Source organism: Mesoplodon densirostris, chromosome 5 (genome assembly GCF_025265405.1).
Source record: "Mesoplodon densirostris isolate mMesDen1 chromosome 5, mMesDen1 primary haplotype, whole genome shotgun sequence".
In the NCBI taxonomy this organism is placed as follows: domain Eukaryota; kingdom Metazoa; phylum Chordata; class Mammalia; order Artiodactyla; family Ziphiidae; genus Mesoplodon; species Mesoplodon densirostris.
In genome coordinates, this window is record NC_082665.1 from 39,466,162 (window position 1) to 39,481,865 (window position 15,704).

General features: G+C 33.0%; 1 protein-coding gene across 1 annotated transcript in view; it reads left to right on the forward strand.

Moving 5' to 3' along the window:
• CADM2 (cell adhesion molecule 2) overlaps positions 1-4,177 on the forward strand; it is a 244,143-nt gene extending 239,966 nt beyond the window's left edge. The window contains exons 8-9 of the mRNA XM_060099800.1: positions 3,092-3,217; positions 4,059-4,177. Of these exons, the coding sequence (XP_059955783.1) occupies positions 3,092-3,217; positions 4,059-4,177 (245 nt within the window). The remainder of the gene's footprint in view (positions 1-3,091; positions 3,218-4,058) is intronic.
• The last annotated feature ends 11,527 nt before the right edge of the window (positions 4,178-15,704 follow it).

The following is a 15,704-nucleotide window of genomic DNA, read 5'->3' on the forward strand; positions in this document are numbered from 1 at the left end:
CAGAGTGAAAAATATGAATGGAATAAAGAAAAAGGAGTCAAAGTTTAATGAAAAAGTAAAAATATTTTAAAATATTAAAATGTTTCAAAATATTAAATATTAAAAATATTATTTTAATGGGAAATAGCATTAATGAAAATATGTAGGTCCTATATCAGAAAACTACACAATTTACTAAAAGACACTAAAGATTTAAATAATTGAAGTGTTATACCATTATCCTGGAAAATGCACTATATAAAAGAAAACTATCTGTAAATTACTACAATTCCAATAAGCAATCTGTTGTATTTTTGTTTCTTGCAAAAATATTCTGAACCTGATCTAAGACTTCTCTGCCAATGCAGTAAAATGATCTTTAAAACTAAAATATTAGCCTAGGATTGCATATATAGACCCCTCACATGGAATAGACTAAAATATGCAGAAGCACATAAAATGGGTGGACATTTAATTTATGGTAAGTGACAAAAATATTGATGAAAGAATCTATGTGGGAGACAATGGGTGGCCATTTAATTTATGGTAAGTGACAAAAATATTGATGAAAGAATCTATGTGGGAGACAATGGTCTGTCACGTAAGAATTAGTCATATTTTATGCTTTAGCCTCAAATCATAGACCAAAATACATTCTCGATAGATTAAAATAAAATAATAAAAGTGTTAGATGACAACAGAAATCTATATGTGTATAATCTTATGATGGCAAAAGCATTTCAAATCAGGATCCACAAGTCAGACATCATAACACAAAACTTTGATAGATTTGATTACATAAAATAGTAAGACTTATCTGTGGCTGAAAAAGACCAGAAATGAAGGATATATAAAAAGAAATTGCTAAAAATGTTCATCTTTTTATGGAGAGAGCTGTTAAAGCAGAAATTTTGAATGGAAAAATGGTCAGGCTGCATAAATAGGCATTCCAAAATTAATGCATTAATATGGGAAATAGTATTTAGACACATTTATGTTAACATAATTTACTAACACAAAATATTTAACACTTTTCAATATTAGATTGACAGTTTTTCTTTTAATTATAGTATCTGCTGGTAATACTATATGGGAACTCAGGTGCAGCTGGTGGAGGATGAATTTGTACAGTGCAATATAATTTGGCAATGTTTATCAAAAGTATTTTTTAAATGTTTGTATCCTCTGACCCAGCAATACTACTTCTCAGAATTTACCTTCAGGAAATGACAGGTACAGATGTACAAGCAAGAGTGATTTTTCAGCTCCCCAAAAGAGTGCTCAGTTCTGAGAGATAATCAGCAAATAAAATGGATATAATTTATGACTATCTGTATTTGGGAACTTGAGCAGGAGGTGGAATTTGAAACTGATTCTAAATTATCTAAGCTAGGAATAGGAATAGGGAATTCAGAGGCATGGCAGATTTATTTTTTGCTCCTTTTTTTTTTTTGAGATTTACAGCCAATGCCAGAAATTAAGGGGAAGATAAGAAATATATAATAGAAAGCTAAATTAACAATAGCTGCTGTAACAGATTTACTTTTTTTAATGCTCAGTGTTTTGAAAATAAAGCTCTTTTTTTTTTCCCCCTCAAGCAATTTGGTGATGCATATATTCTTAGTTTGGCAATAATTTTCTTCCAGGCGGAGAGTCAGTGACCCATGGCCTGACCTATTCTTGTGGTTCTCTTATTTTCAACTTGCAACTCCTGAGATCACTCGGGAAGGTTACATGTGGGAGGCATTTATTGGCTGGGCTTTCTTTCAGTTGTCTAGAACACAAATCACATGGTTAACATTCAACTGCCAGTGAAGCTGGTAAATGTCTAGCTCTGTTCACTGAAAGAACAGGGAACAAATTTGTTATTAGCTAGAAATCTCTGCCCCAATATAGCCTTCTGATCACCAAATATTTTTACATCTTTTTCTCCCATCAACCATTGCTAAACCCTGTCCAAAGAGATAATCTCAAGTCCCATCAAGCCACTGTATCCAAGACCAAGACCAAGATCCTCAAATATGCACAGTTCTTTTAATCATCTCTGGATATGTTAGTCCAGGGACAAATGAACCAAAACACAAGTTTCAATGCTCTTCTCCATCCCATACACAAAACACAATGATAGAACAGATTCAGGAAAAGCACTCCTTTAAATAAAGGCTCTCTTTTGGAAATAGAGGAAAAATGGGAAACACTTGAGTAGGCACTGATCCATAATAATTATGAAAATATGCCAGAGTGTCATGAAAAGTTCCCTCTGCCTTGGCAATAGTTATAGTTCTGTGAAGAAACTAGATTCTCTTCTGTTCATTCTTTTTTGCTTCCTAAAATTCTACCTTACAGGAAGTTCAACCTTGTCAGTCATACTCTGTGGCCACATCAGAAGTGAGTGTTTGGTAATATGCCCTCTATGGGGATGACACAGCTTTTATAGGCCACTCCTTGCTTTCACCAAGTTTGGGAGGCCAGAGGTTGTTTGGTGTTTCAATTGTCATACTTTTCTTTCTTTTTCTTATCTTTTCTAACTAGGTATATGCTTCTTTGGCACAATAGCTCCATTAAAAACACAGTAGACTCCTAATCTATTTGTCAGATTCTTGTGCCTGTAACCACACTTTAACACTTTCTGAAAGTGGAATTGCCAGGCCTAGTTTATTTCTTTACTTTCTCTCTCTACATCTCTCTTGTAGGCTATAAGCAGCTCCAATGAAGTTATGTACGTTTCCTATGATATAATTTCATTTTTTAAATGGTATAGTTGTATTTGTCACATTAAAAATACACACACACATATTTTCAGGTGGAGAAGAGGAGAAAGAAAAGGCATGTAACTATACAAAATCATATATGTGTATTTGTTTATCCTGTTTCTCCCTTAAAATGTAAACTCAGTGGCAACAGTAATTTATATGTCAAATGTTATATTCTCCAACATTTTGTATATTATAGGCACATAATACATATTTGTTGACTAGATGATTGGTGTAATACACATTAATAAAATTTTATTTTAATGTGCTAGTTTTCAACATAACTCATTCTAATGCAGATATGTACTCTGTGTCTAAATAACACACTAACTAGGACAATATTTTTCTCTATTTCCTAGATCCCAATGCTCTGGCTGGCCAAACTGGCCCTGATCATGCTCTTATAGGAGGGATTGTGGCTGTAGTTGTATTTGTCACTCTGTGTTCTATATTTTTGCTTGGACGGTATCTGGCAAGACATAAAGGTAGGTTATATTTAATAAAGCATTCTTACATTTGGCAAAAAAAAAAATTCTAAAGACTAGCTTCATCATGAAATATTATGTGAGTGTGTGCGTGTACGTGTGTGTGTGTGTGTGCAACAGAGAGAGAGAGAGAGATGGGGGTGAAAGAGAGAGATCTAACTACTAAGTTATTTCAGATAATTCTTGATTATTTTACTCAAAGTTAAAGCTGGATTGGCTATCAAAATAATACTTAGCCAGTAGCCAAAAGTCACAAAGTAAATCATTGGCTCAGAAAAAAAAAAAAAAAAATTGGAAGTAAGTTTGTAATTTATCTCTAGGACTGAAATTCAACTCTAACATTAACCATTTGGTAATGTTTCTATTTGTAAGCTTATGGACACACATGTGACCATATTAGTGAGGAAAATATGTGATTTTTCACAATGGGCTAGGTAGCAAACTATTGATATAATCTACTTTTAAATGGAGTTACCAAAATAAATGGTGACACGTTTGATGTGATCATTATCAACATCTTAACAAAGGGCCCTGATTGCTACAGCTGTATGGATCACATGGTCTGAAGCCATCATTAAAGAAATCAAAGTACTCATTACCCATTCCAGTTTGGCTGTTGCCTCTAGTTAACCTGCCCACAGCTTCATCTACAACATATACTAGAATACTGAAAGAAAGTGTGCAACTTTAGAAGGGTGAGTTGTGTGGTTTCTTACAACTCAGAATATGTTTCAACATATAAGAAATCTGGCATAAGTTTCTTCCTAAATGAATGTAGCTTTAATACTGGCTATTTTACCAGTCTGACAGAACTAACATATTTTTCTTCCAATACCCACAGGAACATATTTAACAAATGAAGCTAAAGGAGCTGAAGATGCACCAGATGCTGACACAGCCATTATCAATGCTGAGGGCAGCCAAGTCAATGCTGAAGAGAAAAAAGAATATTTCATTTAAGATGCAGGCCAAGATTCTGAATTTTACTTACCACGCTGGCTGCTGGAGAAAACTGGCTCTCATCTTTCAGAATTCATTTCTATCATCTTCTGCTACCTTTATTAACTTCCATACCGTACTGCTATCAGTAGCCAGTGTATACCAACAATCAGCTGTCGAAAGCATCATTCTTTAATTACTGTACCATCCATAATGCAGGACATTTCTTACTGCCTAAATTCCACACCATTCCTCTTTTAACATACAGTGCTTGAATATACAGCCTTAACAATGTTAATCATTTCCTTGGATCATGATATTGAATTGTTTTTATACATTGAAAAAAAATGTATGCAGAGGTTTTTTTCCCCTCATTTTTTGTCCGCTTTAAAATCAAAGACCTTGTCAGTTTACCATTGGACAGCTTTCACGAGTAACAAGATTAGGTAAAGACCTAATGTGCTTAAGTTCAATCAGATGTTAGAGGTTTATGATGTTTTCTACATGTCTATATTCAAAGACATGTTTTGGAAGCATATGCCCTAAAAGACAAAAACTGAAAAAGACTACTGTAGTATAGATTCTGGAATGTTTGAGATTGTACTGGTAAAGCTGTATCAATTCACTATTTAAAAATTTAGTATTTGATACAGGAGCCATGTATATGGATTGCAGTCAGGATATGCTATCTTATATAATTATATAGATCTTACCATTAGGTTATTTTAGCTTCATATACCAATAAATCGTTACAAACATTTTACTGTTTTGGGAATCACAAAGATTTCATTCATTTCTCTAATTTGATTCTGTAATTTATTTGCTCCACAAAGACTCACCTGCCTAAACAAAATTGAAATATCCATAGGGCAAAATTTTGAGACATTTTAGTATCTGTATATAGTGCATATAATAAATCCAATTAAACATTATTTGATACATATTTAACTTTTTTGGCTGTAGGTAATTCAGTCATGAGTAAGCATTTTCTAATGTCCATTATATCTCTTTAGATATTACTTAAACCAATATTATAAGTAGGTAACATGTATTAGTATTTTTGTCTGTATGTCCTAGCACTGTTCAACAACAAATTTTTCTAGTTCTTGTTAATTTCTATTTGTTATACAATGGAAGCACAATGTTATAAGGAAAGGTAATTTTAAGCTAACAACCAGTGCACAGCCTCAGGTTTTAAATTACAACCACAGTTGAATAGTAATCTAAAAATAAACTCTTAGTTTGCTAAAAATTTTCAAATATTAATTTGGCAGTTCCAGAGCTGCTTACCTATGTTCGTTTGCCAAAAAGAAGTGTTTAAGATATGTTTTCTGTATAAATGAACTAATTCTTTATATTAAATTCCTGTCTATGCATTTTGTGAGGTACAAACTTATGAAACAGTGAGTGATAGAGAATTTCTGCCATGCTTTTAACTCCAAGGTGAAAGTCTCTTTCTCTGGATTATTTCTGAAATTTTGTGTATTTAACCATTAAGAAATGCTGTATTCTTAAATATGACACAGAGTCAATCTAAAGTCATATTATTTCTCCTAGTAAAATACAATACTACTAGATTAGTGCCCATTAGATTTACTATATGCTAAAGATTAAAAATCCAGTTAGATAAAAATTATTTTCCCATTGACAAGCACTGCACCTTTAAGAAGAACACACATATGACGATATGGTAGCTATAATTGTGACGTCTGAAAGCATGATGGCCTCTGGTTTTAAAAGTATTATCTTGGAATTTATTTTTGGGAAATGAGAATGGTTGAGTATGACATCATGTATTAATATCAAATGAAAGACAAGGGTGCTGTATCTTAGATTATTTATCAGAAAAGTATAAATCTTTTAAGGACAATGTTAGAATTTTTAATTTTTTTTTGATCTTTGAAGCATATATCTTGTTGATTTCTTACAAGAGAAAAAGGACGATGTCAGTCAAGCAGCACTTTTTCAGAATATACAGAACATAAATAATATGATGTGGTTGAGTGTTAACATAATAAATCATATACAGTATGACATTTTAAGGAAATAAGTCTGCATTGATGTGATTGCATGCTTGTTTTTACAGTTCATTCCATACCATCTGTGGAAAAATGCAATAATATGTTAATATAGTATGGTAGTTTGAGAGAATCAGGTAGGTGCTACTAGACACATTGAAACTAGAATAGGTTTATAAACTGTTCATACCTTTCAATGCATAATCTTTAGAAAGATTCCACAAAGCAAAATTCATCCTGTTATTACAAAATGGAAAGGTTCTTATTACAGAAGTAAGTTGTATAAACTGCATCATCAATTACTATTTAGAGCCTAATTTCAGGATGCATTTACAAAATTGCTACTCTTCATCGATGTTGTATTTACATCCCTCTTCATTTCATCTGTATTCTACTTGGCTCCAACTGCTAAACTGTTGCCTAAATAACTCAATCATTATTTATAGCACTGCAAAATTAGAAATCCAAAATTGGTTGCACTTCAAGACTTTTGACTCTTTTAACCCTTTACAGTAGTATAAAAACTCATTGGACTCTGTAAATGAAACTAACTGGTATATTATGATTTGTGAGCTCTAATCAAATATTTTGACAGTTAAAATAGATTTGAATTAGGTATCATTTCACTTACTGAAAGAAAACAGCAGTGATATTATATTTTCCTATCTTAAAATTTTTTTTTGATTTTCACCAAATGAGATAAATTGTAAAAATTCTGTTCATTTCTATGAAAATCAGAAAAAATATGAAATAAATTTCTAAATGGACCATGTGAATTGCCATGACTAAAACATGCACACTTATATGCCCAGAGAGCCATAGCCACAGAACACAATGGAAAGCGTGTGCACACACATACACCCCACTAGTAGAATATGGAACATTATTCTTTACCAAAAGTAGCTATTCTCTGCCAGTGTACTGTTTACAGTGTAAATTGTCCTCCATCAAAAAAGTGTAAACAGCATTCTTTTTTTCTTGTTTCCATTTTTGAGTGTCCTAGATAGAACGATTATCAAAATTAGGAAGAAAAAGGAAAGTTTGTGAGTGCAAGGGCAAAGATAGAGAGCATGAGCACAGCAGTGTGTGTGGGTGTGTGTGTGAGTATGTGTGTGTGTGTGTGTGTGTGTGTGTGAGAGAGAGAGAGAGAGATTCCAACTTGTTTTCTTTTACCAGAGAATCCAAGAAGCAGTTTAAGGAACTTGATATTGGAGTTTAATCTAGAAACTGGATGACCTCATATTGATTCAAGATACTTAATCTTGCATTGAAACCCCACAATTAAAATAACAAATAGAGAAAGAAAACTAACTTTCCTAAATATGGCAAAAGAAACTAACACCTCATTTATTTTTATTTCTTTGTAAAAGTATAAATATCTCAATTAAAGGGACAGGCTCACTTGTAATTATGTACTCATGATTGTAACAACATTGAGATTCCATATAGGCCCATGTACAGCAGCTGTTTGACGGTGATGGCTCTTCCATGTAACATAGCAGTTATCGTGTAATTTAGTGCCACTTATTGCAAAGTGTTACCAAGGGGAACATTTAAAATGCTTTTTCTTTGGATATAAGGATAATTGAATGATAAATATGAAATTTCATGTTACATTTTTTAATTTTGGAGAAAATGCAAAACCTCATATCTTACTGCAAATTACCCATCACATTTCTAATTACTTAGAGCCCTCTAAACATGCCCACTATAATCCCCCTTTGCAAATGGTAATCTGTGAAGAATATACAATACAAAACAACAAAAAAATTTAAAAAAAAACAACTGGCAACCACAGCAGAAATAAATGAAAAACGTAATGAGAATTACTGAGTAATGCTTTTTATTAAGTGGCACAAAGTACACACTAAAAACTATGCAAAATATAGGTAACTACAGTGTACGTACATGTAAGTATCTTGTACTTGCTGTGTATGGATGTTGGAAACCCATGTAATTATAATATGCATTTTGAATATTGGGAAAGAGGAAATCTTAGTGTAGATAGTAGTACTTGTTTTGAAATATACACTGGCAATATTGAAATACACTCAGTGCAATATCTGCTATTCTATTGCTGGATACTTAATGCAAAGGGATTTTTAAAAATTCTTCAACAAGATCTAAAAGGTTGCTAATCTCCACCTCCTGCATATTAAAGTATTAATTAAAAATACAAGTGACATAACATGTTAAGTTTTTCTTAATCATTAACGTGACACAATAAAAGTATCTGACTTTGTTTTTAGAGTTCCTGGAGAGAAAGAGATAACCTGAGTTTTCAACTTTGATGCATATCTAATTGAATTTGGGATTCTTAAGCTTTCTTTGAAATGTGTGTATGTTTTAATGGATTGTGGTACTTTTATTACAAGTACAAGTTTATTCAATCAAAGAACATAGGTTACCTTTAATAGTTAGAGTCACTATATCTTAATGGAAATTTTTTATATATTTTCTTTTTCTACTCATTCTTCCCTTTCTCTCTCTATTTCACCCCAAACATGCCCTTTGCACTTATACCCTTCCAAAGGCAATGGATTGAAAGTAGCAAGATTATAAAGAGAGCTAAAGGGGACAACATGTAAAAATGGGTTCTAAACTCATCAGCATTTTTATGTATTCAGATATTAATATTGAATGCAATAGTTATTGGATAGAGCTGGTAAATTTTCTGCCATGCATACTTACAATAATCCTTCTACCTCTCACTTTTAACATGGGCTATGATACTTTGAAATAAATAGAAGAAATAATTATTTACAAGATATCCCAGGAAGCACTCTTTTGCAACTATCGTAACAGTCCTCTCCCCACCCCCTGGGAAATCTCAAAAGCCAACTTTACTTTCAGTGTACTCAATGGTGTATAGATCTGCATTTGTTTTTCCTTTTCTGTCATTAACTTTTCCTATAAGCAAAATACAGTAACTTTATAAGGATAGTTCCTCACATGACTATTTACTATTTCAATGTGATATAATTGTGTTGATTTAAAAAATAATTTAAATGGCAACACTTTGCAATCCAATTTGACATTTCATTTAATATTTAAAATAAACAATTTCTTATAAATTAATGCTATGTTTTTAAGTAAAAATAATATATGTGATTTATTTTTCCAAGAAGTGTTATCTATGTAAGACAAATATTTAAGCATTGAAAAATGCCTCCTCATTAACAAATAATCCCTGAATAATGAATGCAAAGTATTGCCACAAATACCCACTTTATTTTGGCTACATAGACATAGTATGAATTCTTCAAATGATGTTATTTAATTATTCTAAAAGGAAATGACATTTTGAAAGCAGATTTTCCTTTAGGAAAAAAGGATACAAAAATTATCTCAAATTAGGCCGAATCTATAAAATATGCTTAAAGTAAAATATATCTATGTTATGTGGTTATGTTACAAATAATATTTGGTGTAATCTTTACCATCTTTTCCATATATATATGTGTATGTATATATATATATATATATATATATATATATATATATATATATATAAATGTATGGTTATTTTGGAGAGAATGGGCCCAAATGTGAAAAAGTTGTAAAGAAAAAACACTATTTTCCCCTATGAAATATACTGTATATTTCAAAAGAAGAAACTTAAAAGATATTTGTAGATTGCAGGGGCAAAAGAGAAACCTACCAGGGCTCAGCACTTAAGCACTTTTCCCACATCCAGGGTCAGAAGAGCTGTGATTCCTACACGGACTTTTAAGTGCAGTATGAAATGTCACATTACACTTCTCTTACAACAGTACTGTCAAACCTCAAATGTTTTCTTTCTTCAGATGCTTTTCCTTTTACATGATACTAGTAGACACTTTTCTCTTTATATTTGCTGATAGTGAAAGTTATATGCAATAAAATATTTGATGGTTGAAAGCAGTGGTCACCAGTTGGTTGAAAAAAAAAAAACTGTGAAATGTAAACTGAATTGTTATCTCTTTATCCTTTTTGCTTTTCTTTGTGTTTCTAACGTATTGATTGAGTCTCATAAATAGAAAGGAAATTTAGAAAAATTTCAAAACTAGTACTCTTTCTCCTTACAAATGTATGAAATTAATCTCTTTACATATTTATTTAACTGTACCTGCTGTACTTATTGTAGATTCAATGATGAAGTTAAGTAGTAACGCAAGGATTTATGAGTTTGGATTACTGACCTATTTTCTTCATATTCAGTTCACATCAATATTTGCAAATTGGTTGTTTAGCTTTTTATTCAACCAAACAATATTCCCTCAAGACAGCTCCATTTTTATCATAAATATTTCAATATAACCAACATAGGAACAAGTCTGCCATGTTAAAAAGAATTTAAAGAGTTATCTCTGAAAATGGTACCCAGAAATGCAGGTGTTCCCAGTAATGTAGCTTCAAAAATAAAATGTTCTATTCATATGACATGAAATTCACAACTTTTGGAAGGGTATATTTATGACAGCATAACAATAAATTCTGTGCTGAAAAGAAGATGCACCAAAATCACACATACTGCACAGAAGATAAACACAATTATTGAATCTACTGTTATCATTAACATTTTCAAAAAGCAAAATGCATATTGTAATAGGTACATGACACTTGCATGTTGATTTGCCTATATACTTACAAAGTATTCAATGTGTACTTAGTGGCACTTAAAATATGTCATGTACAACTCATAACCATTCTTACAGGGTTCCCATTTGCACTTCATCTTTCAGTAAAGTCTTGTCAGAAAAAATTTGTCTGATACATATGGGAAAATAAAATTTGAATTTTAGTTATCTTTTGGACATTACTGAATTGTCTATTCATTTAGTTCATTTCCTTAGGGTTGTTAACAGACATTGAAAGGTGGAATTTCTTTTATCCCACTGACAGATTATGAAAGATGTTACAAAACATATTCCTTTATGCCAAACATTATTTTGCATACCTTTTTTCAACTGCATACATCATCCATTCATTTTAGATTTCCTCAGTGATGCCCATTTTCTTTGTAAGTTTCTAAATGGAAGTTTTAAAAATTAATCAGTAGTAAAATAAATGTTATCTTATTTGTAGAACAGTTAATCATTGCTCCTTGGACTATATGAACCTTGTAATATGTTGAATAAGGGTTAAAAACAAATGTTGCTGACTTAAGGAAATTTGCTTGAGATTGCCAAAATTCCAAAACTCTGTAAAGATAATTTAACAATCACTTCTGTGTGTTTATTAATGTCGACTAGGAACAGAAGCAAAAATACCTAAACCTTTTTTTTAAATTTTCACACTCTAACCAGTATTATATATTTCAACTACCTAAGATAATGCAATTAATAATATATCCATCCTAAGCTTATGCCAATAAGAATTTGAGATAAGCTTTTAAATTTATGGAGGATTTTCTTTGTGTCTTTGGAAGTTCACTTACCATAAGGTATTTTATAGTCTACTTTAAATAACAGATTTTGTTATACAGGGTAAGCCAAAGGCTGTACAAGAATTAGTGTTTGGGTCTGATATTTGTGTTAGACCATGAAATATTCCATTAAAATTTACCTGTAAATACAAGGCGAGATTTTGTATCTGGTTTATTTTATGAAATAACATTTATTTATTTTAATTCATTTTTCCTAGCAAAAGAAGCCCTGTGATACATGTTAGCAAATTTGATATTGTGTGGAAAAGCAATTTCAGCACTGAAAGAAAATGACATCTGAAGTAACACATTCATATACACGATTCTTTATTTCTTTTAAAGTTACACAAAATGCCCACTCTTACTCAGCCTACCACTATATACATATATAACACCCATGTTTCCTAGATAAATCAATTCCATGTTTTCATAATGGCAAGTGTTATTTCTGTCAAAATATTCTTTGACATTTTTTTTTAAATCAAGGAAGCATGCTGATAAACTTTAATTAATAATTGCATAGCAGTTTCAGCCTATGAGTGGGATCTTCATAATATGACAATCCTGGGATAATGCTAAAAATAACTGTACTCTCCTTTAAAACAAGAAGTTCCAAGAAGTAGATAGTTTTAAGTTTTTCAAACCATACTTTGTTTTGTGAAATTTAAAGATAGTTTTTTTTTCTGTTTTGAAACCTAGCAAATAAAAAAATGTATAGAAAAGAGATGAAAGAGGAAAATGCAGTTTCCTAGTTGAATTTTAAATGCCTCTTAGTGTTATGCTACATTGTATATTATTTAATCAAAACATAACTATTGAATACCTACTATATATTAAATCCCTTACTTGATGAACTCCACCAAGAACTTGAATCTAGCATTTTATGCCTACCCCCTCAAAACCTGTTAATAATTAAATTATTCTTCTAAGTAATGACCATTTTCCGTATTTTTGGCTTTGCTATGCTGGAGGAAGAAGTGAGGAAATACTAATTTTTTTAAAAAGTGTAATTATGAAAGGTCTTATGACTTAAACTGAAAATAGCCTATTTTTCAACAATTGTTCATAGTCTCAAATTCAACGGATATTTCTATGAAGATTTTCTATTCTGATTTTTTAAAAATAAGTCTGTTTAATAAGTTAATACTTTATTATGCTAGAAAATTTAGGAAATTAACTCATCTTCTGAAGAATGGCTGTAACAATGACCAGAGTCAGTACATAAAAGCCCTAAAAACATGTGTCCCACACATACTGATGGAAACTTTAATTCATTTTGTTTTTACTAAACTGGATCCTTACACAGATGGAGGATGCATATAATATGAACACATAGCAGATTTAAGGAATACACATTCAGGTATATTGGAGTTGATATACAACAATTGTAGTGTAGACCTTTTAAACTAATACAATATTTCTGGCAAGCAACATAATATTCCTGGATGTGGTAATCATTTGCTCTAAGATTTGAAAACATACTTAACTAGTAAAATTGGTATATCATGAATATATGAGAGAATATCAGGAAATGAATTTTTTTCAGTGTGTTGGGAGAAAAAATAATTAGAAGAGAACTGGAAAATTCCTAAAGGTAAGGTTTGTCTGTTTGGCAATTTTACCAAACGGGAACATGTCCTAATAGCCTTCTGCCAGAGATCAGAGAAGCTTTGTGAAATGGGATCACAGAGGGTCAGCAGTCTCACCCACTCCTCGGCTCCACGGTAGGGGGATTTGGAGATCTAAGGACTCCTATTTTAACCACATAATCTACCAATGACATGTTCATTTGCTTCAAAAAATAACCTTAAAATTAGATTTGTTTTCATGAAAACATAAACCTATCAAAGTTGCACCTCTTGCTATAAATTATTCCCTGTGCTTCAGGCTATTTCCTGCTCTTAAGCACTAAATAATACATATATTGTCTCATGTGACACTGAAGTCCTTCCTATGGCCTGTAAGTAGCATAGAAGGCATTAGTACTTTTAATCATATTTTGCTTACAGATTTTCCTGCTAATCTGATGGAGTCATGTAAAACTGAGCACACACACAATATTTTTCATAGAGACTGAGGCACATGTTAAATCTAACCATGAACTCCAGACTAAGATTCTCTGCTATAATCTTGTACCAAGAGTCATGTCCACAGCTGTAGAAACTTTTCTCATTTATGTTTGTCTTTCTTGCACCCAGCCACTACCTGTGATCTTGGTGCTAAGGCATTGGAGTGTCCTCCTGTAACAGAATAAGAAATATATATTTTTGTTCCTCTGCCAATACTCCCACCCCCTACCCACACATACAACTGTTTCTGGCAAAAAAACCTTGGAATCTCCAGGAGAAATGACTGGTGGTTGAGGGCTCCCCGATAGTCTCAGCATGGAAGCTGGTTGCCAGGGGAACCAACCAGGGATTAAAGTGTTGGAACTTTTAGTCCCAACCCCTGAACTCCAGAGATGGGAGAGGGGCTGGAGGTTGAGTCAATCACCAATGACCAATTATCTAATCTACTATGCCTGTGTAATGAGGCCTCCATAAAAAGTTCCCTGAAGTATGGAGTTGAGAGTGTTTTCAGGTTGGCAAACACATGGAGGGGCTGGGAGGGTGGAGAGCTTGGAGAAGTCATGCAAACTCTGTGCCGCTTTCCCCGTACCTTCCCCTGTGCATCTCTTCCATCTGGCTGTTCCTGAAGTATATCCTTTCATGATAAACTGGTACTCTGGTAAGTAAACTGTTTCCCTGAGTTCTGAGTCATTCTAGCACATGATCCAAACTGAGGAGGGGCTTGTGGGGACCTCTGATTTATAGCCAAGTCATTCAGAAGCTGTAGGTAAGCTGCCATTTGCAATTGGTGTCTGAAGTCAGGGGCAGCCTTGTGAGACTGAGCTTTTAACATGCCGGGTCTTGCACTAACTCCAGGCAGTTAGTGGCAGAACCGAGTTAAACTGTAGGATATGCAGCTGGTGTCAGAGAATTGATTGGTGTAGGAATCGCCACCCCCAGCCCTACCCCAGATTTGGATTACAGAAGTATTTAGTGAGAGTAGCGTTGCTTGTCCCTTCACCCACATGTGATCTCTAAATCCAAATACATTATGCTTCCCCAGAGACATAGAAGGAATATCATTGTCCCACCAGAAGATAATTTTGAAAAAAATCTCCAAACTAGAACCACATTTTACAAAAGAGGAAACGCAGGCATAAGAAGTCACATACATACCCATTTAGGGGAAAAGCCAAATTTAGAGCATAAATTTAACTACTGAACTCCATTGCCCCTCTATGAGGTAATTTTTTTGCCACTGGGAACATAGATTCTCCTTCCCCCAGCATTGTCTGTAGCACACTAGGAGTGTTCATCTGTCAGAGGCATCATCTATATTTCAGGGATCTAAGAAGGGATCTAAGATCTTAAACTTGTAAGATTCTGAGCTTCTCTTAGTGTCCTCACAAATGAATGATTAAAATACAATGTGATGTAAATTGTATTGAATGAGGGTGCTGACAGTAAGTAGGAACCAAACCAGAGCTGTTTTTCTTTGTAAATGGTGGTGTATAGAGGAGAAAGTAACAGTCTGGGAACATGGTAACTCATGGAGCTAAGAACCCAATGACTTTCTATTAAGGGAGGCTTTGGATACTCCAGGGAAGCACAAAGGTGTTGGGAAGTGCATGGTGAAGATAAGTACATCTTCCCAGTTTATTGTACTAATTGGTTTGGAGCTCTGGAGGCAAAGCTACTAAAATACCACTGGAAATGATCATATCATAGGCAATCAAAGCCCAACATTACAAAAGCAGCAAACTCCATTTATTGAAAAAATAGTCACAGTTTGTCAAATATATAAATATGAACCTGTTTAAATACAGATTTATATACTTAGGGGTCTGCTTACATTTATAATCTCAGGCAATATCAATTCTCATGTGGAAGGATATGTTCATTGAAGCTATAATCCAATGCTTACCTTCAGGGCTGGTTTCATGGGTGGGTGACCAGTGGAGTTGCCCAGGACTTCACACTCTGAATGGGGCTCCATGCTTGAGGTTTAATGCCCTGCAGTGGCCACCTTGAAGTGCTTACTAATTTTATCTCAGAATTTGTATTTTCTAAGTGAG